Here is a 27,498-nt window from a genome sequence, read left to right as displayed (position 1 = left end):
TGACTCATTTAAGTGGGAACAGGAAGATATTTTTAGATTTTGTTTAGTCAGTCTACTTTGAAAGTTCATTAGTAAAATGGTAAAGACAAGATACGGTTATTTGTGCGGAGCATTTCACACAGATACGATTGAAAGTAGTTTACGGAGATCAAGTAATACAGAATAATATTATACAGTAAGAATGACACATGAACTCAACCCAGAAGGTTCCCCGTTGTCAGCAGGATGCAGACCGGATTCCTGCTGGGGCATGGAGACCCGAATTCACCACCCTGATGCACAGGCACTGACACGCTTCCCCACGTCCAGTCTTGGCCCCTTCCTCACCATGTTCATACCTAATGGCACACGACACTGACAGCTTTACAGGTGTTTCCTTCTGGAATCTAGAGTGGATAAATGTAGAGTAATCTGTGTGCGCTCACCTATACATGCATTTGTTAGATTACGACCAAACCTGTCAGTTTTTTTTTTTTTGACTGCATGTACTATAGATTTAGTCAACTAAATATCCTGTAATTTTTTGTTGTCTGAAACAAAATCAGGTGACAGCAGGACACTTCTGGTGCTGCCACGTTGGGTTGGGAGTTAAGCTAGAAAGGAGGTCGAGCAATTTACCTTTTAATACATGTGCTACCTTGTGGTTGCAGATGGAATATTCTGTAGCCACATGTATAAATATGTCAGCTCGGGTCTGGGGTGGGGCCTGTTGGAGAGTGGGGGCTGCTGTGTACACACACAGATGACAGGGAAATAGTAGGAATTACATCCGATCCTCTCTTCCCAGTTTTCTGGTGCTCAGATGTATGGCGAGGCACTCTGTTTCCATGCATCTCACACGAGGAGGGCAGACCTGGGCTGTTTTTCCTTAACCGTCATTCATTGCCTGCTAGATCCTCTGGTGAATGTAGTTTCTTTTTCCTATTCTCTCTCCCAGTATCACAAAAAAATTCTGCCAGGAAAGATTCATCTTTGCTGTACTTGGCTGTATCTTAAAAATGATTGTGCTTAAACCGCACAAGAGTTTTCAGTGAATTTCTGTAAGGTAAATCCAGCCTTTGAGCTAATATTTACACCTTTCTCTGGTAGACTTTGAGCCGCGTCGTCCTGTACGGCGTGGGGCCCTGCGATCACATGACTTAAACTGAAGCAGTGTCCTGTTTGGGGAGGTGTGGCACCTGACTATCAGAAAAATGTCCCCGGTTTCGATGTGAACATACCCTTGTTGTGAGATCTGCTTAAATGACTGTGGCATTACATCCAGGCTTTAAGGCTGTCGGCCTATGTGGTTTTGTAAACCATTTCGTTTGACCCATTGTGTGTGGAATTCTGGATAAATCAATTATTATTTGGTCTGCTAGTGTTGAAATGTCACAGCTGAAAAAGATTCACTTTTTTGGAGAGTTGTGTGAGCAAATAGGGGGTCACTAGTGTTCCGCCATGTCCTTAGAACTCGTGCTGATGTTCCAACGCCTCCCCCCACAGGTGGAATCTTTCATCTTGGACCAGGAGGACCTGGACAACCCCATGCTTAAGACGGCATCAGAGCTGCTTCTGTCCAGTGCCACAGATGGCGTGGACCTGCGCACGGTGGACCCGGAGACGCAGGCACGCCTCGAGGCTTTGCTGGAGGCTGCAGGTGTGTCCACTGCGTCAGGGAAACGCCGTACACTTCTGGGCTGGGAATCGGCTGATAGACTGATCACTCACACTGCACCTCGTGTTCCCCGCTCTTGATGTGTGTGATTTTGAAGGCGTCTGCATGTTTCCCATAATGCTATGGCATGGTTTCACTATATAGTGACTGGTCGAACAATTTTGCCGAGTGAAAAAAATCGACTCGGTATCACTTGTGTACCACGTCATGTGACTGGAGTCCAGGCAGCTCAGCTAACCCCCTGGTGCGCTCATGTGATTCCTCTATGCTGGGATGTGTCCACTAGGACGGGGACAGGAAGTGTCCCGGGAAGGATACGAAGTACAGGCATAGAAAGCGTTAGCGACTTAAGCTGCCCGCTAATAAATGCCGCTGGGTGACGGCAGTGGCCTGAGTTCATGGAAATACAGCCAAGGACTCTTCCAGGGGATAAATGTGACACAAGAGGCCCTCTGTGGCAGTCATGTGACGTGTGCGAGCACATAGTCTGTACTGGGACACTGAGCTCTCCGTGTTGGGGAATGCGGAAGGAGGTCTGTTTGTGGAAGTGCCTGTTTGTGGGCTACTGTCCTGTAGGGGGCGTCACATGGCCACAGGCAGAGGTTTAGAATGTGGTTTTTACCCCCCTTAGTGCAACCTTTTTTTATTTGTCTGGGATTTTCCCCCTTATCGCTGTACTGCTCCTTTTTTTTAAAAAAAAAACTTTTGTTTACTTGTGTGCCACATTGGCTGGAAGGCATGCCGGCTACTTCCTCCCCATGTAGGAATACTGTGTTGCTAATTTTAATAAGCCTGTATAATGCTGTGTGTGAAACAGGTGTGTGTCAGGCAGGGAGCCCCATCCTGCCAGGACTCCAGTGTGTGTCAGGCAGGGAGCCCCGCCCTACCGGGGCTCCAGTGTGTGTGTGTCTCTGTCTATATGTGTCTTTCTTTGTGTGGAGCTGGGCGATATGGCCAAAATATTATTTCGATAATCATCGATATCGACTGATGAAAATTTCTGTCACAGTGTATGTCATCATTATTTCTTTCAAGTAACTCCTGAGTTAAAGTTGGAGAAACTAGATGGTTAATTGTAGTTATAAACTTTTGTTGTCAGAACATGACAAACACTTGACAAACGGTAGTGATGACCAAACTGAAACTTCTGGAAACTTGTGCCTTGACCGCACTAGATGGAGCTCTCTGTTCGAAGAAGGGCTCAAGGCATGCCTAGAAGGAAACCAAAAGTGCCATGTGGGCTCAAAGAATATTGCGACTGGTTCATGAAGCGTCGTTTTGGCCTTTACCACCAAACAGCATTTCACAAGTCTCAGATAGAAAATTACCAGGTTACTTTAGTCACTGCTGAAAAAATGCAGCTGCTGGGATTCTTCCTATCTGTTCTTGATTCTCTGTGGATTATTACTGTTGAATTTTACTGTGGACGTTCCTTCTGCATCTTACCTGATCACCCTTACTGAATGAGTTGCTTTGGACTTACCTGGTCTCCTGGTGGGTTCCCCTGTTGTTTTGACAGTTTTGTCTGTCGTCTGCCTTGCTGCCCTATTGCATTCTTTTATTTGTTCAATCAATCCCTTGTTTCACAGCTATGTTTGTGCTTTTGCTCCATTCCAGTCCGGAGAAGTAATCATAGAGAAAATGTAAATTTTTGTTGCAGAAGGAATTTGGTCTTGTTTTATATGGAACTGTTATGGAGTATTTGTCATATGGATATCAGGGAAAATTATATCGTGATAATTATTATCGTTTTATCGCCCAGCTCTGTGTGTGCAAGATCGGTCACCTGTCATGTTCTCTCTCTCTCTCTCACACTCACTCTCTCTCACACACACACACACACACACACACACACACACACACACACACACACACACACACACACACACACACACACACACACACACACACACACACGTAGCTGTGGAGTTTTGCATCTGCTGTCATGTGACTCTTCAGCACTAATGTTGCACGGTGTGACCATTGACTCCAGCTACACTGTGGTGTTTTTGTTTCTGTCTGTCCATCCTGCTGCCACTAACCTGCCCCCCGCTACCATGCTGTGCTGTGCACCGACGCGTGGCCTGGGAACATGCGCTCTAACGCTGAAGGCATCGGTAAACTATCCACCGCGGATGGTAAAGCCTTCGCAGATCCTGAGGTGCTGCGCCGCCTGACGTCATCGGTGAGCTGCGCGCTGGACGAGGCCGCCGCTGCCCTCACGCGTATGAGGGCGGAGAACACGCTGCACCCCGGCCAGGCTGACAAGTATGGATCTCTTCTGCCTCTGAACACACACCTCACTTAGCTGTTAGTCTTATTTTGTCCCTCATCTGATGTTACTGTAAGCTGCCATGATCTTGAAAGCCTTAAGCCCCAGAATGGGCAATGTAAAATGACCCCAACCTCAATGCTCTTCCTCAGTCAGACACGGCATAGTGTGCAGCTCGATGACTGGAGCAGCCCCTGTTAGCACCTGGGGCTAGCTAGCCAGCTGATCTCTCGACGCCCTGCCCCGTGCAGTGCTTGTAATTGTAGCAGTCTGGTTATTTTTAGCCGTAGCTTGGCGGAGGCCTGCTCTGACGGGGATGTCAATGCCGTGCGGAAGCTGCTGGATGAGGGCCGTAGTGTCAATGAGCACACGGAGGAGGGCGAGAGCTTGCTCTGCCTGGCCTGCTCCGCGGGCTACTACGAGCTGGCGCAGGTGAGGGGGTCGGGCCTTCGCTTCCGCAGAGCGCCACGTCTCAGCTGGGCTCTGACGGCACGGATGCCTCTGGCCCGCAGGTCCTGCTGGCCATGCACGCCAATGTGGAGGACCGTGGCATCAAGGGAGATATCACTCCCCTGATGGCAGCTGCCAGCGGCGGCTATGTGGACATCGTGAAGCTGCTGCTAGTCCACGGGGCTGATGTCAACGCGCAGTCGTCCACTGGTGAGTGGAGCAGCCTGTACAAGCTCTGCATGAATGGTGAGCGACCACCCACCCCGCCTGTCCTGCGTGGTAACGCCTCCTCTCCGCCCCACCCCCGCCACAGGTAACACGGCGCTGACATATGCGTGTGCCGGTGGCTTTGTTGATGTGGTGAAGGTGCTCCTGAAGGAAGGCGCCAACATTGAGGACCACAACGAGAATGGACACACACCGCTGATGGAGGCAGCCAGTGCTGGCCACGTGGAGGTGGCCCGTGTGCTGCTTGAGTACGGCGCTGGCATTAACACGCACTCCAACGAGTTCAAGGAGAGCGCCCTTACCCTGGCTTGTTATAAAGGTGCGCCGGCTGCCCACCACTGCTCAAGGGGGCTCAGCACGGCCACCATAACGCTCTGATGTCTTTGCCCTTCCTGTTACAGGGCACTTAGACATGGTGCGCTTTCTACTGGACGCCGGCGCCGACCAGGAGCACAAGACGGACGAGATGCATACAGCTCTGATGGAGGCCTGCATGGTGAGGCTTCGCCAGGGGCTGCTTGCCCTGTAACCAGCCGCCCTGCCCGTCAGTCCACTCCACAAACGAGCTGCCTGCAGAGAACAGAGAACATGGTTTGGGCTCCCGGGGCGGCACGCAGGTGCTTACCTCCCCCTCTCGACCTCCTGTCCCAGGATGGGCACGTGGAGGTGGCGCGGCTGCTCCTGGACAGCGGGGCACAGGTGAACATGCCGGCGGACTCATTCGAGTCGCCTTTGACACTGGCGGCCTGCGGGGGCCACGTGGAGCTGGCCGCCCTGCTCATCGAGCGCGGGGCAAACCTGGAGGAGGTGAACGACGAGGGCTACACGCCGCTGATGGAGGCAGCCCGCGAGGGCCACGAGGAGATGGTGGCGCTACTGTTGGCGCAGGGTGAGGCCCGGCCCCCTCCGCTCATGCCAATGGTGACGGAAAGCTTGACACCAAAAAACTGGTGGGCAGGGGCATCCTGTGCTATCAGTCGCTGAGATCACCCAATCAGGTCCTGGCAACAGATGCCCTGCCCACCTGACACGGAACACATGAGCCAGGTGTGCAGGTGACCTGGGTAAAATGTGCCGTCCTCACTGCTGCTGTGCTCCCCTGCCAGGTGCCAACATCAACGCCCAGACGGAGGAGACCCAGGAGACGGCGCTGACGCTGGCCTGTTGCGGGGGCTTCCTGGAGGTGGCCGACTTCCTCATCAAGGCCGGCGCTGATATCGAGCTTGGCTGCTCCACGCCGCTCATGGAGGCCGCACAGGAAGGCCACCTGGAGCTCGTCAAGTACCTCCTGGCTGCCGGTGAGGCCCCTGTTCTGCAGACACATGCCAGCCTTGCTTCTGCCCTGCCGAAGTTCCACATTTGCCCCGCCTCTTCCCTCAGGTGCGAATTACCACGCCACGACGGCCACGGGGGACACAGCGCTGACATACGCCTGCGAGAATGGTCACACGGATGTGGCCGATGTGCTGCTGCAGGCCGGGGCTGACCTGGTGAGTATCCCCTTGTCCCCCCCCCCACTGCCCCCGACTGGCGTGGTGCCTCTGACCCCTGCGTCTGTCCTAGGAACACGAGTCGGAGGGAGGCAGGACCCCCCTGATGAAGGCTGCCAGAGCGGGCCACCTCTGCACTGTGCAGTTTCTCATCAGCAAAGGTGAGTGTGCTGCCCCCCCCCAGAAGCCCCACAGTGCTTCCTGCCTCTGCTGCCGCCCACTGAGGATGTCCTCCTGCCCCACAGGTGCTAACGTGAACCGAGCCACGGCCAACAATGACCACACGGTGGTATCGCTGGCCTGCGCGGGGGGCCACCTGGCCGTCGTCGAGCTGCTCCTGGCCCACGGGGCCGACCCCACACACAGACTGAAGGTGCGCCCCCACCCCCGCCCTCTGTTATCACTCCCCTGTGCCTAAATGCCATGCCAGGGTTCTGTGGGCACCGGGTGTCTGAGCATAGCTCTCTTACAGGATGGGTCCACCATGCTCATCGAAGCTGCTAAGGGTGGCCACACCAACGTGGTGTCCTACCTGCTGGACTATCCAAACAACATCCTCTCTGTCCCCACGCCTGACCTCTCCCAGCTCACCCCCCCCTCTCACGACGCCTCTCAGGTGAGACCTTCACCATGCCCTAACTTCAGTGACCAGGATGACCTCCCTGTGACTTTCCTGTCCTCACCTTCCCTCGCAGGTCCCCCGCGTCCCGTTCCAAGCCCTGCCCATGGTGGTTCCCCCCCAGGAACCAGACAGGGTGCCCTCCAACATCGTGACCCCCCCTCTCGTCTCGAGCAAAGGTGAGAGTTCTTTTGGCCAGTCTGCGGGCCCAGACAGCAGCTCTGTTAGCTACGCGGGGAGATTCCTTGCTTGGTCTGTCACCGGTGTTAAGATGCTGGTTGCTGGGTGAACCTCCGATCGATGTCTTCGTCCTGAACTCAGTGGAGAGTTTTTGTGGCTCCGTCGTGAAGATTTTAAGAGAAGACCTTTACATTTACAGCTTGTGGATCATCACTTAAATGGGTGTTTAACAAACAATTCTGTTCATGGATATTTTAAAGGTGATTTAATATATGTTTGTGAACCATTTGGAATTATCTGGGCTAATTTTAAGTGGTTCTAAAAAAGCCTTACAAAGAAATATTCAACCTTGGCATATCCTTGTTGGAAAAACAAGGTCATTGATGGATGAAGCATGTGTGCCTGTAGGACATGCATGGTCAACTTTCATCTTCAGCTCTGCCGTAGCATTTATTAACAGCAATGATGGGGCTAGTCCGAATTGTTTAGCGATTTAGCCACTCAGTCTTATGTTATTTATCTTATTTACACAACGGCTTGTAATTTTTCTCTCTACACGGTGGCGCGTTTACAATTCTCTGCTCTCTGTATCGCGCATGGCGGAGCTCTGCCCCAATGCGCGCGCACAGCGACTTGCGGGCACACACAGGTGAGCGCACTCCCACCAGCAGACAGAGAGCGCGCGTCGGAGAATATGTCGCGTCAACCACCTGAGAAGCAGAGAAAGATGTCTGCGTTATTTAAATTCTCGCAGAAGCCCAGAAAGATACAGTGCAGTGACAAAAGCTGCACACTTTGTGGATAATTATCATAAAAAGAAATGTTCTGATGTTTAGTTCAGTTGTTATATTGACTGCTGTCATAAAAAAAACACATGAACACCATAAATCCTGTCGGTGTCCCCCCCCCCCCCCCCAAAACTGTAACCCTGGGGGAAACACTGCACTCTGGTATTGGCCCATCATTGTACTGCACCCATTTGTAATTGTATTTATTTTGTAATTTAGTATATTTAGAACTACAGCTTTTTGTAGTTGGCTACAGAATAACAAGTCAGCATGAAATAAATTACTCAAATATATAGGCACACATAGGCCTGTAATGTAACAAGAAATCAACATATTGTACAACATATTGGCAACATATTGCCAAAATACTGTTTACTAGTATAATGTGAAATATACATAAGGGAGAAAGAGTAAGCACAACATGAACCAGGCAAAGTACATAAGCTGTCTGAGTAGGCTTCTAATTTTGCTACTGTAATGCTGCCCAAGCCTACCTCTAACCAAGAGATTTTCAAACGCACAGAATACAATGCACGACAGAAAAAGGAAAGAAGCGTTGAAGATAGACATGGATATTTATCGCATGGCATTCGGCTTCAGAAAGAATGCACTATTTATGCTAAATTCTCATTTCAGCTGTATATTCGGCTCACCCCAAGTGTTCTGTGTTTCTCCTGGTTTCCAGCCCCTCCTAGTGGTCAGGCAGCATGATGCACTAGTATTTATTCAAAATTCTTTATATATATATATATATATAAAAAGCATATTTATCTGTAGCATATGTTTAATATTTGTGCACGGACAGGGGGCTGGATGTGGTCTGTGGGCCACCAGTTGTCCATCCCTTCTCTAGGAGAATGACAAGAGGGTTTCTCTGGCCAGTTCAGGCATAGGTTTGACCTGGTCTGTTATTCTGGAAACCCCACAAAGTTTTCCTTTATGATACAAAGATCAATCCATAAACAAGTGACACGTTTGGCTGACAGTTAAGGACCAGCAGGCATCTCACACACTTTTAAGCATATGTGTTGATGAGAGAAGCACTGAAGGAGAGTAGTGTTCTTGGGAGGCAAGCATGGAGAGGGTCACTGGATGACTTGTGGACTGATGCCTAGGTTATATTTACCAAAATGCATATTAGCCCCCAACCCTAACCCTAACTGTAATGGAGGTATGTTGGTGTGGCCCCTGAGCTTGGAAAGCTTGAAGGCAGTGAAACCCACTGAATCCCTGGATTTGTCTGGAACTTCTAGGACGGAGTGTTACAGCCCTTCTCTCTGATGTAAAACTCTAAAGAAGTTTAGGTATGGCACATGACAGTAATCAGCCCAAAATAAATACGAAGTGAGGCATTTTGTACATAGGGATTCCATTTATTGGGGTGCGGCATGGTGGTGCAGTGGTTAGCACTGTTGCCTCATGCCTCTGGGACCCGGATTCGAGTCTCTGCCTGGGTTACATGTGTGTGGAGTTTGCATGCTCTCCCCATGTCGTCATGGGGTTTCCTCCGGGTACTCCGGTTTCCCCCCACAGTCCGAAAACATGCGGAGGCTAATTGGAGTTGCTAAATTGCCCCTAGGTGTGCATGTGTGAGTGAATGGTGTGTGAGTGTGCCCTGTGATGGGCTGGCCCCCCATCCTGGGTTGTTCCCTGCCTCGTGCCCATTGCTTCCGGGATAGGCTCCGGACCCCCCGCGACCCAGTAGGATAAGCGGTTTGGAAAATGGATGGATGGATGGATTCCATTTATTAATGTGACTTAGGTGAAGGCTTGGTGTCAAATCGGACTTATCATTACCTGAATATCGAAACTTGAATTTGAATATGTTTACGCCGAGACTTGAATTAAAAATCCTGAACTTGAATTTAAAAAATAGAATTTTAATTTATTTCTGAACTTGAATTTATGTTGCTTTTTAAGATGTTCTTGTGTGTTTTTAACAAGCTAATATAAACACAGTAATCAGGTTATTAACACATGTACACACCTTAATTGGTATCCCATCTAAATGCAGTCATAGTCAGTTTGTGACCCGGGAGACTGCATGTCCTTCACCTCTGCATATGGTCCATAGGGCTGGGTGATACGAACCAAAAACAGTATCTAGTTATTTTTTGGCAGATTAGTGATACACAATATTTTCCATGAAGCGTGCTAAAATGTTCAGATATAAATCAAAACCGCACAGATTTATTAAAACAATATGTAGCCAAAACGAAATGCAAAGCTTCTTCCCCTGTTTGCAAATATACAACAATTCAGTATAGATACAATAGAACCTTGGAACTCTCACGTTTGCAGACAACCTGGAAGGATGGATATTGGTTGCTATCCAGTATATTTAATAGAGCCCCAGTTTTAGTGCACAATAAAAGTATATAAAAATATATTGTCATCCATTATATCAAAGTATATATTATCACTATATATATTGATATACTGTAGACATTTAATATACCACCCAGCCCTAGTGGTTTGTCTAGTTTGATTGTTTCCTGGAAACTTCCATTTGCAGATTTACAGCTTTTGTTTTGCATGTGTCTGTTAGATTTTAATATACAAAACCCAGCCCCAAAGGACCTGTCTCGTTATTGACCAGGATTATGATTTGATTGCGATTAGATCTGCACTCTTTTGCTCCAAGTGTCCCACGTTCTTGTTTTCCTGAACCTGAATTTCTCAAACCAAATTTTCTCTACCCGAATCTCACAAGTTGCATTCAAATTTTTATTACCACAAAAGCAACATAAATTCAAATTTGGGTAAATAAATTCTACTTCATGTTGTGGTGAGTCTGATTTGATGCCATACAGGTCCACACACCTGTGTTCAGACAGGAAGCCAGACAATGACAAGAGGTTCACAAACGTTAACTAGAAAATGAGCGGTGATATTACCCTGCTTTTTAAAATGCAGGAGCAGTTTAGAGTTTTACAATGTGACAGTTTTAAAAATTGTGATCTGTTAGTGTTATGGGTGTGTACATGAAAGTTTTATTTAGGTTTGTAGGGTTTTTGTAGAAGAGACCGGGTTGCTGATTTGGTATCACTGTGCTGCCCGGTGTTTGAGTGTTCTGGTGGTATGTGGTCAGTTTTCATTTTGCCCTCCCTCCGCCAGAGTGGTGATGCTCTCTGCCTTTTTCCCAAGTGTTGGGCCTCACCCTGTGTGGTTGCCAGCCTTGGGGTGGCTTCAGACCAGCCTTTAGCCTGAATATAAAGAACACCAGCCATGATATTTTTAAGTTGCTTCCTAGGGATCGTGAGTGATAAAGCTCAGAACGTTCATTTTGACTGTTCTCCGCTTACAGGACTGTGACCTGCTAACCTATAACTCGCAGTAACCCCTTTTCCCAGAGGAGTGAGGTCATTGCGTAGCCCTTAGCCCTATGTTTCAAGCTGCTTTGTGTTTTTGCTTCTCCCACAGTGTCCGTTCTGTAAGGGTATGTCGACTTCGACCCCTGCTACTGCCGGGCAGATGAGCAGTACCTCTGGGGCTGATTGGGACTGGTTAGGTCAGGCTTCCCCCGCCACTCTGAGGCACTCCGCCCAGGGGGAAAGTGTGCAGTCAGACTCTGTCTGCTGGTAGGATGTCTGGCCCCTCTTGTGGAGGGAAGTTCCAGAAGTTAGGCGTAAGGACAGGAAACATGCATCATTATCTGGCGGCATCAGACTGGGGGACCATAGATCATCGTTGCGGTTTCAATTCTGGTCTTCAAAGGTTTCCTAGCAACAGCTATAAACGGCACAGAGTCCTGCCCGGTGCTCCCTGAGCTTCTGGCTCTGGCTGAACCCTTCACAGCATTGCCCTCGCATGCCTTTTGAGGCTCGAGTGACCCTGCCCCCGAGTCCTGTCCTCCCTCAGCGATGCCTCCTGCCAGTTCAGATTCAGGGCTGCCTTGGACTCTTGTACCTGGATCCCTGGTTCTCTTGTGATGCTGTTGCCTGGTTCATCATGGTCTGCCCTATCACCACCCTCAACCCCACCCATGTCTGAAACTCGCGTTTATTCTTACCGTTCCTCCTCCCCACTCCTACTGGCAGTATTTCCATACCATCCCAGCCCACCCCATTTCTTTCTTCCATTTCTTTCATTTTAATTTTTTTTCCACAACTTTTTTTTGGTTTTGTTTTTTTGTGTGTTTCGTGTGCTTAGGTGTATCTAAACAAAGGCAGAGCCCCCTGCAGGTGAGCCCCGGTAACGCGGGGCGGCCGGATGCGGACGCACTGCTCCCCTTTCACCCGTACCAGCCACTGGAGTGCATCGTGGAGGAGACAGAGGGTAAGCTGAACGAGCTGGGCCAGCGCATCAGCGCCATCGAGAAGGCCCAGCTGCAGTCGCTGGAGCTCATCCAGGGCGAGCCGCTCACCAAAGACAAGATCGAGGAGCTGAAGAAGAGCCGCGAAGAGCAGGTGCAGAAGAAGAAGAAGATCCTCAAGGAGCTGCAGAAGGTGGAGCGTCAGCTGCAGCTCAAGACGCAGCAGCAACTCACCAAAGAGTACATGGAGGTCAAGAGCCTGAAGGAGGAGCCAGGCCAGGTGGCGTGCCCCCCCTGTGCCAGCATCCTCCCGCAGCCCGCGGCGCCGGGTTCCGACACGGACGAAGAGGGCGCCCACGAGCCGCAAGCCAGCCAGCCGTCGCCCACAGAGGAGGACGAGGAAGACGAGGAGGACGAGGAGGAGGGCTATGCCAAGTTGCCGCAGGTGGACACCATACTGTGCAGGGATGCGCAGGCCCTGCCGCAGGTGGACACCTTACTGTGCAGGGATGCGCAGTCTCTGCCGCAGGTGCAGCAGGCACACGTGCCCCACCTTCCTCCACTTCAGGCTGCTTTCATGCCCATCCAGCCGCTGCCCGCGCAGCAGTCCACTGACTTCAGCGCCGGCGACTACCACAGCAGCGCCAGCCCCGACCTGCAAAGGGTGCTGTTGAGTCAGCAGGTGCCAGGCCAGCCGCTGTCTGGCTTGGGTCACGGCCTCCTCACCCAAGTGCCCGACGGCCTCATGGTGGCCTCGCCCGCACAGACGCTTACTGACACGCTGGATGGCATTATGGCAGGTGCGTTAACCAAACAGCTTTCTTTTCTTTTTTTTTTTTCTCTTCCTACTTTTAAATCTTTCTGCTTCTTGCTGGCAGTCATGCCCCCCACCCCCCTTTTTCCATAATCGAACAGCGTCGGTGTCCCTGGACGTGCCTGATTTTCTGGCTGTTTTTGGTGGGTTTGGGTGGGAGGGTCACACCGCTCCAGCTCTTTCGCTCCCTGAGTACCAGCTCAGGCCTGTATATGCTCCCTCCCCCCCGGGCCATGAGAGTCTGGCTCAGCTTAATGGTCTTTGACATGGAGTCCCTGTATGGGATGGTAAGAGACACACGTGCACCTGTACCGCCCTGTGTGTCGTATCTGTAAAAGTTGCACATCACAGTCCGTTATATTTCCAAACTTCACACGGGGCCCTAGGTGGATGGTTACCCTAGACGGTGCTTTGTCCTCTGACACATGGACCATCTGTCTCAGGGCTGCAGAGAGTGCTCTCCTCTCGCCGTACTGAGGGAGACATTTAAGGCCTGGCTAACAGTAGCGTCCTGTCAGTCCTAAGGTCCCATCTGGGCACAAGTTGGTACACTGCTGCCGGAGAAACCTTGTCACTTCTGTAAATGCTGGGTTTGTGTGTCAGTTGGTTTTCCTGCCATTACTTTTTGGGGTACCTTCCCTTTAAGGCTGTGTGGACAGTGTCCGTGTGGGGCTCTGGGACAGAGAACCCCCCCTCCCCCAGTTGTTAGGTTGAGTTGGTTCACTGTGTCCGCTGGGAATGTCCTTTAACCCTCCTCTTCTGTTTTACTGTGATAGCTGTGAGCAGCAGGGTGCCCATGCTGAGCACTGCCACCTCGCCTACGCCACAGCCCCCACCCCCCACGCAGGTGCCCAGCGGCACTGTGTCTCCACCCTCTATGCTGCCCATCTACCCGTCCGTGGACATCGACGCACACGTAAGTCCCGGTCTGTGTCTGCCCGTATCCGTTTTCCTGCAGCCGTGTGCCGTCGCCGTGAGATCTGCGACTGCGCTTCTGTCCGCAGACGGAGAGCAATCATGACACGGCGCTGACCCTGGCATGCGCCGGGGGCCACGAGGAGCTGGTGTCAGTGCTGATTGCACGGGGGGCCAACATCGAGCATCGGGACAAGAAGGGTAGGGACTGCCGCGAGAGGGCAGATCGGGGTGCAGGGGAGTCAGTTGCCACCAGGGGGAGCGCATGTCAGTTTGACTGCCTTTCTTACCCACAGGCTTCACCCCCTTGATCCTGGCCGCCACAGCTGGGCACGTGGGTGTCGTGGAAGTCCTCCTCGATAAAGGGGGCGACATTGAGGCGCAGTCGGAGAGAACCAAAGACACTCCGCTTTCCCTGGCATGCTCCGGGGGCCGGCAGGAGGTGGGTGTTGCTCGCCCGCTAGTGCAGCACGCTGCAGTGCTGGTGGGCTGCATGTGGCCAGTGGGGACTCCAGAAGGCCTTTGTAAGCCCTGCTACCCTTGTGTCCCAGGTGGTGGAGCTGCTGCTGCTGCGTGGGGCCAATAAGGAGCACCGCAACGTTTCGGACTACACCCCTCTGAGCCTGGCTGCCTCTGGGGGCTACGTCAACATCATCAAGATCCTCCTCAACGCCGGTGCTGAGATCAACTCCAGGTGGCCCCCTCCCCCCTGGCTTGTTTCTGCACTGCATCTGTTCCCCCCTCTCATGAGGGGGGAGGCTCTGTGCTTGTGTTTTGAGAGAATCCAGAGCCCTGAATTCTTGAATTGCAGATATTTTAAATATTTAATTTTTTTGAAAAATGGATCTAAATTTCTGTTCAGAGAATTTGGCTGTTTTAGTGACAGAATTCCAGGTGAATTGAGGGCACGGTGCAGGTGGCAGTGTGAGCGCCTGGTTTTCTTGCCCATAACAATTTCACCATGTACTCGTCTGGTTTTGTAACACCGCGTCTGCAGTTCCTGGCCTTCTGCAGCACCGCTGCCTCCATCTCACCTCTGATGTCCATTTCGGTCTCTGCAGGACTGGCAGCAAGCTGGGGATCTCCCCGCTGATGCTGGCGGCCATGAACGGCCACGTCCCTGCGGTCAAGCTGCTGCTGGACATGGGCTCGGACATCAACGCGCAGATCGAGACCAACCGCAACACGGCGTTGACGCTGGCCTGCTTCCAGGGCCGTGCCGAGGTGGTCAGCCTGCTGCTAGACCGCAAGGCCAACGTGGAGCACCGTGCCAAGGTTGGTCAAGGGGGCTGCGGCATGGCCGGCTCCAGACTTGGGGAATTAGGGGGATTCCAGTTTTATGTTCTCATTCGTTTGCCTGCCAGCCTTACCTGAGGACGCAAGAATTGTTTCGCCATTAGTGGCTTGTGACCTGACCCGGTCTGTCGCTCTCCCCCAGACTGGACTGACGCCGCTGATGGAGGCTGCTTCCGGAGGCTACGCTGAGGTGGGCCGCGTGCTGCTTGATAAAGGGGCCGACGTCAACGCACCCCCTGTCCCCTCTTCTCGGGACACTGCCCTCACCATCGCTGCTGACAAGGGTCACTACAAATTTTGTGAGCTCCTCATTAACAGGTAAATGCTGCAGGTCAGTTGTATGCCCATAATGGTGTCTTGTTTGCTGACGCCAGCGAAAATCCCATATACTTCTCAATCAGCCATCAGCTTCTCCGTTCCCCTCTCTCCTCCGTGTGGCTTCAAAGCGTTGCACCTTTCTCCACAGAGGGGCCCACATTGATGTGCGCAACAAGAAGGGGAACACCCCTCTGTGGTTGGCAGCGAACGGCGGCCATTTTGACGTGGTCCAGCTCCTGGTGCAGGCGGGTGCCGATGTGGACGCTGCCGACAACCGCAAGATCACGCCGCTGATGGCTGCATTCCGCAAGGTAGGCTGCAATCTCCTGAGGCTGTCCTACCCCTGCTGCTGTGGGTGAGGCACAAATGGCTCGGCTTGGGGTCTCTGGATCTCACAGGATGTAATCTACAGGCTTGGGTTATGGGGACTCAAGATGGGTTAGAAATTGGGGACTCAAGTTTGCAAATCGGACTCGAGTTTGCGAATCAGACTCGAATTGCGCCCGAGTCTCTCTCAAATTGACTTCTGACTCAACTTGCAGCTCGTTATTGCTGATAGTCTCATAAACGATGAGTCTTTAAGGCTCTGTTGAAATTTCTACATATGTGAAGCATCGAGTGTACAACTCTCCCCCAACGGTAAAGGCGTTAAACACATCACGATATGCGACTGTGCACAGAGCACAGGAACTGGAGCTGGAGAAGCGAGACGCCAGGCGATATCAAAAAACAATAGGCTTCTTCTGTTTTGCCATTAGTACAGACTGTGGACCCGATCTGACAAAGTGCAGGACAGTTTGAAAGTTTTATTTTACATTAGATTGCATGGCTTAGAAATGGGCGTTGTCAACCAATGTCTAAAATTGTATACAGATTGTGTTATACAATGACAGACCAACACAGATTGCCATAAATCTGATAATTTGGTAGATATGTCTCAAAAACACTTTTTCATTTCTGACATACCCTCCCAACTCAAGCTGTATTTTTTTACAACTTAAAAACTACCTACACCTTTTCATTGTGCCCCACTTGTAGTGTTATGTCTTAAATAATTCGCATTTTTAATAAAGTAGAAACATAGTGCCAGCAAGTAATTCAATTGAACAATAATATCACTGACTGCTCTCCTATAACTGAAACAGTAGCACGACTGCACACATTATTTTAACTTTTTAACAGCTTGTGGTGTTACTTGCATAATCCTTTATTTACTTGCAAACACACATGCGCTGAAAGACAAATCAATTTTATTTACTTTAGAATGACGTGTAACAAGGAAAATCGTGATTTACTTTAACATGCATTTACTTTAGCAGCGCGACAAACGGGGTCTGGGTTATACTCATTCATTAGCCAATTATATCACTCTAACCTAGTTGGGGGCGGAGTCTGACATGAAGGGATGTCTTCATCATAATGTTATTTCTGAGAAAGTATTGGTAATCTACGTAAGAAATGTGCTCAGGCTCATACAAAAATTGTATTGCTTCAAAAGCGTTTCAAATAGCAGTTACTTTAAAATTGTATACAGTATAAGCCTAAGGAACTGAGACATGCAGTGTTTGAACTGTTCAAGTGGTGATTCCCATTTAGTCACATCCGTTACTAATAGAAAAGAACATGTAGGCAGTTAAATTTTTGATAAAATGTCATATTGGAACCACGGTGGATACTTGAGACTTTTTACTTGGACTCTAATTTTGTGACTTTTGAACATCTCTGGATCCTCCTCCTAACTCTCAGGTTCCTCCTTCCCTCTTTCCACAGGGTCATGTGAAGGTCGCACAGTACCTGGTGAAGGAAGTCAGTCAGTTTCCCTCTGACATTGAGTGCATGAGATACATTGCCACAATTGTTGACAAGGTAGGAGACTCCAATAGCATCTGCTTTGTCGCTAATCTGATCAGGGTGTACTTGCATTAGGTGATCCATTCCGTGCCCAAGCACATTTGACCCCCCCCAATGTCTGGTTTGTTTGACTAGTGTGATCTCTCCATACCATGCCTGAGCACATTTGCCCCCCCCCCCCAAAGTTGCTAATCTTCCTTTTATTAGTACAATTTTAGAAAAATTTGTTCACCTTCAGATTATTGAAATCTTGCTAAATAATAATAAATAATAAATTTCAGTCAGGTCTTAGAACTTCCTTCCATAGTACAGAAGGAACATTAAGAGTAATCAGTGATCTTAGGTGCAACACGGACGCAAAGTGAAAATTTACTATGGAAAAGCACAAGGCAGCATCCTGGTCCATTGTTATTTTTCTGCTATATCCCCTACTGGCTAATCTCATTACAAACGTTACTGATGATTTCCATTTTTTTGCTGATGGTATCCAGTTGTATGTGTCTGAGCCTTGTGCTCTGGGTATTACTAGCAATATGGAACAATGTTTAATTTGCATAAACGAATAGAAGAATATTTTCCTAAAACTTAATGGAGATAAAACAGAAGTTATCGTCTTGGGAGCCCGGGTACCAAGGGATAGCTTGCAATCCAGGCAAGACAATGTGATGCCACAGGCAAGCCCTGAGGTTAGAAATCTGGGTATAATTCTTGACTGTGAACTAAGTTTTTAAAAGCCACATTCAGTATATTACAGTGCAACATGAGGAAAGATGGGGGTTGGGTAGCGCAGTCATGTGCAGGTATGGTATTGGGCAACCAGGCCAAGTGTGAGTGCAACTTGTCTTGGGCAACATCTCCATATTCCTACAGTGATTAAGAGATCCCTAAAAGTATCTCCATTGAGGTAAAGCTCTTGTATTCCTGTTGAATGCTTCTGTATGAATTCATAACTAACCCATGACTGTTCCCTGTGTCACATAGGATCTGCTGAAGAAGTGTCACCAGTGCATGGAGACCATCGTCAAGGCCAAAGACCACCAGGCAGCCGAGGCCAACAAGAACGCCAGCATCCTGCTCAAGGAACTAGATATGGAGAAGGTGACTCACCAGAGGTTTCTATGTTAAAAGCAAGGCTTCTGATTGTATTTTACAGACTTTTGTGATGGTTTCTTCAAACTGCTGGACAAATATTTAAAAATTATTAATTATTTCACTTTTTTTTTTTTTTTTTAACTAAAACTGTTTATTCAAAGACAACATCATTAGATGAACTTCTGAAAGTCACATTCAGCTATAGCAGGAACATTCATTATTGTATTTTGCAAATAGGGTTGTCCTGATATAATTGCCATAATATGGCTCACGCGCAATAATGACCAGGGCTTTATATGATGGGCATATACATTTGTCCGAGCTCCAGCCATTTGGTACTATACGGGCATTTACTAATGCCCACAATTTGGTAAGCAGATTAATATATTAATGAGGCATATTGTGATTCCCAAAAGCTAGTAATTTGTATAAATTCGGAGTATCCTTATGTTTAATAAACGTGTTGGACTTTTAACTGCCACACCACCACTCCTCTGTCAAAAGATGCTGCTGATCTCTTCCTTTCTTCACCATCCCTTCATTGCTTATAAATCGCTTCCATGATTTACCAAAATAGTAGCATGTGATGGGCCTTGCTTACCAAATTTAATAAATGCAAGCATACAATGAATTTATACAGATTACTGTCTTTCAGGCATCACAAAACACCTCTCATTATTTTCGGTGTACTGCTAATCTGCTTATCAAATTGTGGGCGTTAGTAAACATCTTTACGGTACCGAAAAGCTGGTGTCCGGACAAATGTTTACGGTCATCTTATAGAGTCCTAGTAATTACCGTGCATGTGCCGTACGATCACAGTTCCTATGATCTGTTAATTCTTTGGCCATGACTGAGGGGGTGACCCAGATTTTGCATGCTCTCCTCTCAGTCCCGAGAAGAGAGCAAGAAGCAGGCTCTTGCAGCCAAGAGGGAGAAGCGGAAGGAGAAACGCAAGAAGAAAAAGGAGGAGCAGAAGAGGAAGCTGGAGGAGGAGGAGGAGGAGATCAAGGTCAAGGAGGAGTTTTTGGACATGCAGGACCAGGAGAAGGACTCTACTGAAGGTAAGGGACAACCCCGTATGCTTCTGAACCTCTGAAGAAAGGGAACAGCATATTATCTTCCCAGCTACTAATTTGGGAATCATTTCTTCTACGATCTTGCAGAGCCAGAGATTCCCATAGAACCCCCAAGCGCCACCACTACCACCACCATCGGCATCCCCGCAACCTCAGCCACCTTCACCTCAGCCTTTGGCAAGAAACGCGCCAACGCAGTCACCGCGCCCAGCGTCAACCGTAAGAGCAAGAAAAACAAGACCAAGGACACACCCAGTGAGTCCATCATACTCCAGGACCCTCAAGTGGCGCTAGCACAGCAGAAGGCCGATCGGAACAAGATCCACGGGGAGCCACGGGGTGGTGGGCTACCCGGCGGCAACAGTGACTCCGACAACCTGGACAGCACCGATTGCAACAGTGAGAGCAGTAGCGGCAGCAAGTGTCACGAGCTTGGCTATCTGCCTGATCTGCCATCCTCATTCTCGTCATCATCATCGTCCTCCTCAGTCCCCTCAGGCCCAGCTTTCACTCCCTCTGCCCCTGAGAGAAGGCAAGGCCCCCCGCTGTACAGCCTTCGTGAAGAGAAGGTCACAGTGTCTGTTACCAAACCTCAACACAAGTAAGTTCAGGATGTGCTGTGTTAAACTGCTAAGCCACATATGTCAAATTCGAGACCAGTGGGCCACATCTAGCCCATAGCACAATTTTTTTTATTACCTGCAAAATGATTTTGATAATTCATTAAAAATTGCCTGTAAGTAATAGTGTAGCAGCATGTAAGTTTCACACATCGCGACAAATTTAGATTTTAGATGATTCGCTGCAGTTTCAATATAGCAGAGAAAAATTACATTTTGCAGTTTGACTGTCTTGACACAGTCTTATTCTTCAATCATAACAAACTATCTATCCATCCATCCATTTTCGGAAACCGCTTAATCCCAACCAACCCTTGGCAGTCACCAACACACCACAGGGAGCACACTCTCACACACACAACTACAGGGCCAATTTAGACTCGCCAGTCAACCTATCCTGATGCTTTTGGACCGTGGGGGGAAACTGGAGCCCCCAGTGAAAACCCACGCGAACACAGGGAGAGTGTGCGAACTCCACACAGAAAGGACCCGGGACCGAACCCAGAACATAATGAACTAAACTGTCTAAATCCTGTGTTATCTGCTATCAGTCACATATCTATAGAAATGAAAACCCCCACAGCCGTAATTATTTTTTTTTTTTTCTTTTTTAGCTTGGTTTGAATTCCACTTCAATGCTATGGGGACACTAACTTGGTTGTTTCTGCCTTGCTTCGGTCAAACACACTTGAATGTCGTCGTCTCAAATGAGTTAACATATTGGATATGCTTCTAGAATCATGTGTTATAGCAGAGCTGACACAGGCTTAGTCTTATCAACTGTTCTCTCCAGTGTTTGTGAAATTTATTGAGAAACCAGTTGTAGCAACAACTGGCATAATGGTTTCATAACATCTACTTTTAAATTTAGATTCTGTTCATGTCAAGAAATGTATTTGTTTCATTATCCATTCCAAATAGAAAATGATGAAATTGATGAGCATGTGAGTAGTATGTGTACCGTTACAGCTACCTTGGGTAGTAGGGATCATCCGGCGCTAACCTGCACTACACCTTTCCGCTTCCCGCTCCTCCCCTACACCTTTCCGCTTCCCGCTCCTCCCCTACACCTTTCCGCTTCCCGCTCCTCACCTACTGACGAGGTCAACAGCACTGTTTGCAAAATCTGCTTGATTTGATTTTTTTGGCATTGAACTTGGGCCTGTTTCTCATTTAGGAGGATGATCCAGTATGTAACGTCAGATAAAAGCAGATGATTAATGGGAATGGTGGATGCGTTTGATTTAATTCTATATCTTCAGAGACATTTCATATATCATTGTTCAGTTTTATTTAAAAAAGAATTTTCAGGAATAATATTTACAAATTTGACATTTGTAAAGGCTATTTACGTATAGATTTCAACCGAATAACTGCAAGGTGTAGGGTGTACTGTTAGCACTACAACCGCTGTTTCCAAAGCCTGTGAACGTCAAACTCTTTTACCCACCAGGGAAGACATACTTCAGTATATGAGGCCCTATTGTTTGTGCGAAACAGCAGCAGGTTTAACACCCCTAACCAAAAAGAGTGGAGGCTCCATCATGAAATCGTAAAGCTGAAAAGTGTTCAAGCACAGACTGTATTTTATAAAATGATGGATAAATAGGCATTGTTTATTGGCAATTTCATGTTTGTCGATATATATATTTTTTTAAATACATCAACCCAGATGAAAAAAATGTAAAATAAAAATACATTTTTACTTGAAATGATTCGTTTTCAGGTGAAGTGGCTTGCCATTGCCATTCTTTTTGTGTTGTTGCGCCAACAAATATAAAATGAATATGAGAACTGCCACTTTATATATATTCTCGATATAATTAGCCCGCCCATACCCAACTGTAATACTGTTTAAAGTCGACAGTTTTCTTTGGCATTTATGTTAAAATGAGGCTTTTGTTTTATTACTGGTGTGAGATAGAAATTAATTTCTATTAAAATCAATACTTAAATCAATGAGCACCTTAAACAAGACATAAACACGACTAGTTATGGGTTGTACGTCTTTATGGAGGTGACAGTAACTGCTGCTTTGAGGATTACTGATTGATGATACATTGTTTTCGGGATGGGCAAACTATAGGCTAATGCAATGGCCCAAAACGAAAAGTGTGATACGCTGAAGTACATTGCTGGTGACAGTTAAAGGAGGTCGGAAAAATGGTGGCAGTTCGAGTGTTAAAAAAAATAAATTCCTTGTTCAGCTCTCAGATTCACTGGCGGTTTTAAATGTGGGCCATTCTGTGACTGAGTGTGACACCCTTGTGCTAAGCTAAGAAGTCCAACCTCACATCTACATGAATTAAGACCAAAGCAGCCCGACAGATTTCGTATAGTGACTTTTGTTGTTTTTTTTTTTCATCCTGCATCAGTGATTTTCAGATCTTTTGTGTTTCTCCCTGCAGAATGCAAGACAGCATGAATGACTTGACTCCGAACATCCCCTCCACATTCAAGACCATTTCACTGCCGGTGTCCTCACCCAACAGCAAGATCAACCTGACTAGCCCCAAAAGAGGCCAGAAAAGAGAGGAGGGATGGAAGGAGGTGGTGCGGAGGTGAGCCTGCCATCTGGTGGTCCCATCCATCCACAGCACAGCCTTTGGTAGCTGGTGGCCCATGTGGTGTTGGTTCCATCATGCTAAACCCCTGGTGATTCCAACTGCTTGGCATCCTGGTGTGGTTGGACTGAGCACCATAATTCATGTGTTTAATTTATTTGACTGATCAGGATAAATTGAGTATGTATTCTGTGCAGTTACTGTGGCAGTTGTGTCCGGGATTTGGACACAAATTAGACACACCATCACGGTGTTGTATGACATTGCACGAGAATGATAACTTTGCAAATGTTTGTAGAAGTATTTTTTATTTTATTTTATTAGAGGTAGGATTGAGAATTTTGATATTATGACTAAAAATTGTATGAAAACCTTCAAAGGTGGGATTTCCAGTGACTTCAGGTTCTTGTTCCATCCAGGTCCAAGAAGCTTTCAGTCCCTGCCTCGGTCGTCTCACGGATCATGGGCCGAGGTGGTTGCAACATCACTGCCATTCAGGATGTGACGGGTGCCCATATCGACGTGGACAAGCAGAAGGACAAGAACGGGGAGAGGATGATCACTATAAGGCATGACCTCCGTGCTGTATTCTCTAGCCCTGTGTGGCTCCCCAGGACCTCTCAAGCTGGTTTGACATTGTGTTGTGTTACAGGGGCGGGACTGAGTCCACACGGCATGCTGTGCAGCTCATCAATGCCCTGATCCAGGACCCTGCTAAGGAGCTGGAAGACCTGATCCCCCGTAATCATATCCGAGTCCCAGGGTCCAACAGCAAAGTCGGCTCTGGCTTTAGCGCCTCTACCGGCATGGCCGGTACCTCTACATCCATCCCCAAGAGCCTTGCATCCATGGGCTCGTCAACGGCTACATCGTTCCCACCTTCCTCGTCATCTACGCCGCAGCCTAATGGGAAGCTGGGAAAGGGCTTGTCATCGGGGGTGAGGCCCCCATTCCCCGTGTCGCTACCCCTGGCATATGCTCACCCGCAGCTCGCCCTTCTGGCCGCTCAAACTATGCACCAGATCCGACACCCACGTCTGCCCATTCCCCAGTTCGGTGGCTCCTTTTCCCCAGCACCCAACACCTGGGGCCCCTTTCCAGTGCGACCCGTGAGCCCAGGCAGCGCTAACAGCTCTCCAAAACACAAAGGGAACCCAACCCCGAGGACTGGTGCCACCCACGAGTTTGCGGCCCCCGGCAGCAATGCTACCACACCGACCACAACCACATCCACGCCATGCTCTGGTACCACATTGGCTCAACCTAGTGCACCCATGTCGTCTTCAGTGAGGAAGCAGCTATTCGCCTCTGAGCCTAAGACAGGGAGTGTCATCCCTCCTGGCCCTAACGGTGTCTGCAATGCGAGAGCCATAGGGTCCGCCGGCCAGGCACAAGGCGCTGCTCCTGTCACGCCTCCCAGCCCTCCCCCACCCCCTCCCATTGGACCACTTACACAGCAGCAAGTCCTGGGCCCACGGGCTGAGCCATGCCCCCCCACAGCCACCCCCAGCAAGGAGAGGCCCTTCCTGGACCCACATGCACCTGTCTCCAGCAGTATCACCTCCACAGGCTCCCTGCCCTTTCCTGCTTCTCCCTCGGCCCTGAATCTGCAACTGAATCTGCAACAGCAGCCCTCGTTCCCCCTCAGTGCAGATCTATTACATCCCGGGGCCCAGCCTGGCTCCACCCTCCCCTCGTCCTGCCCCACCACCACCTGTGCCAGCACCGTTACAGTTACGAGTAACGCCTTACCTCAATTGTCAGCTACGACTCCTCGCTCATCCCAGATGCAGTCGGCAGGACCTTTCTTTCCCCTGGCTGAGCCGCCACCCGTTCTGGTGCCCCTAAGCATGCCCCAGGAGGCCTCCAAGCTACCACAAGCCAGCACGGTCCCTGCCCTGCCACAGGTGTCCTCAGCCGTCGGTGTGATTAACGGCTCCCAGGTGCACGTCCCTGGTACTAAGGGCCAGCTGCATGCCAGCTTCAGCACCGCCACGCTCCTCACGCACTTCAGCAGCATGTTTGACAGCGGCCAGGTGGGCACCAACCAAGTATGGGGCGCCTGCCACCTGCCGGCTCGCAGCCCGCCTGAGCAGGCCTACAATGCCCCGCCCGTGTACGTGGGGAGCGTCAGCCAGCCCGAGAGTACAGCGTCCCTGCCTGATGGCTCCAAGGCCCCCGGCTACCGCTCCACCTCGCAGAGGATCGTCTCCAGTCCAATAGGTGAGATGCTTTCTGACTAACTCTTTAATAGAGAATCTTGGAGTCAGAAATCCATCTGAAAAGTATAGAATTACACATGTTTATCAGCTGACAGCTATGTGTGGCTTGAGTTCAACCCCTAAAACACCGGACTGTAGTTTGAACCCTGTCTCCTGGTGGTCTGTGATTCGCCTCCCAGCCATCCAATCGGTGGACCCCTTGGGACCCTCCTCTGTCTCCTCATCCCCTGCAGCGCTGACCAGTTTCGCCGCAAGCATAGCCAGTCCTGTGTTCCTGCAGGGCCCCGCCCCCGTGTGCACGCCCTCCCTCAGCCGCCAGCACTTCTCCCCCCATCCGTGGAGTGCCTCCACCTCTTGTACGTAAATTTCGCAACCCCCGCTTCCCACCTGGGGTGGTGGCCACCTCACATGTCATTGTTTGGCCACCGGTCTTTAATAACTGAGGCTAAACAGATTTTGAATTTGGCTGCTGCCAGGTTCTTGTGGTGTTGTAGTGGATGTGAGTAAAACTTGAAGCATTATGGTTTATGAGAGATGAAAAGGCTTTCAGCATGAGCAGTTCAGGTGTAGTATCAGAGGATGTGGACCTGCTTTTTCCCAGCTTTGTCCTTGTGTTTATCACTTTGCCTACTCTGCACCACAGGCGAGTCCCCAGCTCCCTCCGCCTCCTCAGGCACCCCCTCCCCCCTCTCGGCGTCCACGGCCGTAGCCCCACTGGTGCATACCAAGCCCAGTATCTTGAGCCAGCAGGACCGTAAGGTGCCCCAGCCCATTGGCACCGAGCGCCTGGCCCGCATCCGTCAGACGGGCTCCATCAACCCGACGCTGCTCACCACCAGCTATACCGCGCCCGTCGGCCAAGGGGGCATCTGGTCCTTTGGCGTCAGTAGTGCTTCCGGTAGGTGGGGGGGAGGTGGATGATCGGGGCAATCTGTCATGTATGTTGGCAGGCTGTGCTCACATTTAAACGGGAAATCCACCCAGAAATCGAGTGTTTTTTTTCCACAGTAAGAAATCTTTATCTAATAGAGAATGTAGTGCAGGGATTTTTGACATAAAAGTTACACCCACTCATGTCGTTGACCCATTCCTGTTCCCTCTGGAGTCGGGACAGACTAACATTTACTGCAGAAAGACAATCCTGGTCTACGTCACATTAATGCTAACAAAAACAGCTTCACTATTTTCGTTAGAGGATTTGTGGGAGAATACTTCCAACAAGAACATTCACACACATTCTAGGAAGTAAACACACACACACACAGCATCAAGAGGGCACAATCTTTTAGCCTTAAACATGTCACAGGTGGTGTAGTACTGTCGAAAGCTGTTGTTCACTACATACCACCAAGGTATGTTCTCCACGTACCAGCATTATATTGTGCTTTATCATGAACAGAACACTGGGTAAGAGTTTGTTTGTTTAACCCCTGTGCAGTGAAAACAATAAAACACTTAATTGATCCCTATGGAGAACTTCTCTCTTCACCTACCCCATCTTTCTCTCCATGACACACATGTAGGTGAGAGCAAGCTTTTCAGGAAAGGGCACCTACAGCAGTGCCCAAGGAGATGGGATTAAAGGCCTCGCTCAACGGCCCACAAACCAGCGACCTTCTGATCTGATAGTAGCTCAGAGTTGTTAAAATCCTATCTAGCTCTGATTTAAAGGAACCCAGGGTTTTAGCTTGGACTACACCAGCATGGAATAGTCTTCCTGTTAGTGTAGTGCAAGCTAAAACCCTGGGTTCCATTAAATCAGAGCTAGATAGGATTTTAACAACTCTGAGCTATTAGTTAAGGTCTCCCCAAATGAGCTTGATGGGCCGAATGGCCTCCTCTCCTTTGTAAATTTCTTGCGTTCTTAGCCCACTGAGCCACTCGCTGCCGATTGTCATACTCGTCAGTTTATAGGTGTTTTAATTGGATTACTAGCATTCTCTGAATCTGGTTTCACACATCTTTGTGAGAGTTCAGTAGAGCACAGTTTGTAGTCCACTATGGTTTGGTTGTTATTGTTACTTTTGAAGTACTTCCACACCACATTTATTTTAAGTACTTGATATCGGTCCTAGGCATCAGTGCATTGTTATGAGTATGAATACATGAGCACATAAATGCACTTCAACACTGTTCCACACAACCCAACCTCAGATTTGTAATAGGATAGAATGGTCAACAGTGTCAAAAGCTGCATTAAGGTCCAGAAGCATTAGCACAGTTGTGCTGTCAGCATCGGTCGCCATTGTTCTGTCATTTCCGACTTCAGTCAGGGCAGTCTCAGTGCTGTGTCCCAGGCAGAAGCCCGACTGGAAACAATCCAGTATCTTGAGTCTCTCCAAGTATGAGTGAAGTTGAGCAGCTGCTATCTTCTCCAGAACTTTTGACAAAAAATGGTACGTTAGAGAGAGGTCTATAATTGCTGAGCTCCGGTGGATCCAAACTTGGCAGCTTCAGTATATCTGATTAAATTATTTTTAATCTTGTAAGATGTCTGCCTGAACGGTGGACATGCAGAGCAGAGGATCAGCTGGTAGCTTTAATATCCTGCTGATCCTCCTCCTTCCCCCCCCCATCTACAGAGGCCATGTCAGGATGGTCCCAGCCCATGATGAACGTGCTGCATCAGCAGCTGCCCGAGCCCTCAGCCTTCTCCCAGCACCAGCCCATGGAGCAGGATGATACAGGCATTGTGGCTCCCTCCAACACCTTCCACCCAGCCATGCCCAGCAGCTTCATGGACTTCCCCAAGGTGACCGAGATGGCTGGCTGCTTCAGCGGGCTCCCT

At 49.3% G+C, this 27,498-nt stretch overlaps 1 protein-coding gene across 7 annotated transcripts in view; it reads left to right on the top strand.

Annotated features, from left to right (window-relative positions):
* The window catches only part of LOC125750411 (ankyrin repeat and KH domain-containing protein 1-like), a 33,036-nt gene that overhangs the window by 4,227 nt on the left and 1,311 nt on the right, over positions 1–27,498 (top strand). Inside the window, exons 2-32 of one of the 7 annotated variants that reach the window (XM_049028205.1) lie at positions 1,486–1,639; positions 3,802–3,925; positions 4,214–4,361; positions 4,442–4,589; positions 4,693–4,926; positions 5,009–5,103; positions 5,259–5,496; positions 5,714–5,905; positions 5,988–6,097; positions 6,171–6,258; positions 6,343–6,470; positions 6,570–6,713; positions 6,793–6,895; positions 11,837–12,739; positions 13,530–13,669; positions 13,758–13,869; positions 13,965–14,110; positions 14,220–14,362; positions 14,730–14,943; positions 15,107–15,282; positions 15,431–15,593; positions 17,053–17,148; positions 18,115–18,231; positions 19,118–19,289; positions 19,392–19,905; positions 22,333–22,485; positions 22,908–23,057; positions 23,141–24,711; positions 24,890–25,066; positions 25,354–25,608; positions 27,293–27,462. In XM_049028205.1, the coding sequence (XP_048884162.1) occupies positions 1,486–1,639; positions 3,802–3,925; positions 4,214–4,361; positions 4,442–4,589; positions 4,693–4,926; positions 5,009–5,103; positions 5,259–5,496; positions 5,714–5,905; positions 5,988–6,097; positions 6,171–6,258; positions 6,343–6,470; positions 6,570–6,713; positions 6,793–6,895; positions 11,837–12,739; positions 13,530–13,669; positions 13,758–13,869; positions 13,965–14,110; positions 14,220–14,362; positions 14,730–14,943; positions 15,107–15,282; positions 15,431–15,593; positions 17,053–17,148; positions 18,115–18,231; positions 19,118–19,289; positions 19,392–19,905; positions 22,333–22,485; positions 22,908–23,057; positions 23,141–24,711; positions 24,890–25,066; positions 25,354–25,608; positions 27,293–27,462 (7,278 nt within the window). Of the gene's footprint in view, positions 1–1,485; positions 1,640–3,768; positions 3,926–4,198; positions 4,362–4,441; positions 4,590–4,692; positions 4,927–5,008; positions 5,104–5,258; positions 5,497–5,713; positions 5,906–5,987; positions 6,098–6,170; positions 6,259–6,342; positions 6,471–6,569; positions 6,714–6,792; positions 6,896–11,836; positions 12,740–13,529; positions 13,670–13,757; positions 13,870–13,964; positions 14,111–14,219; positions 14,363–14,729; positions 14,944–15,106; positions 15,283–15,430; positions 15,594–17,052; positions 17,149–18,114; positions 18,232–19,117; positions 19,290–19,391; positions 19,906–22,332; positions 22,486–22,907; positions 23,058–23,140; positions 24,712–24,889; positions 25,067–25,353; positions 25,609–27,292; positions 27,463–27,498 lie in introns of all 7 variants that reach the window. The other 6 variants (XM_049028204.1, XM_049028203.1, XM_049028206.1 and 3 more) reach the window with 6 other exon arrangements.

The sequence above is a fragment of the Brienomyrus brachyistius genome, chromosome 10 (assembly GCF_023856365.1).
Source record: "Brienomyrus brachyistius isolate T26 chromosome 10, BBRACH_0.4, whole genome shotgun sequence".
Taxonomy (NCBI): domain Eukaryota; kingdom Metazoa; phylum Chordata; class Actinopteri; order Osteoglossiformes; family Mormyridae; genus Brienomyrus; species Brienomyrus brachyistius.
This window is presented reverse-complemented; position numbering and strand designations above follow the sequence as displayed.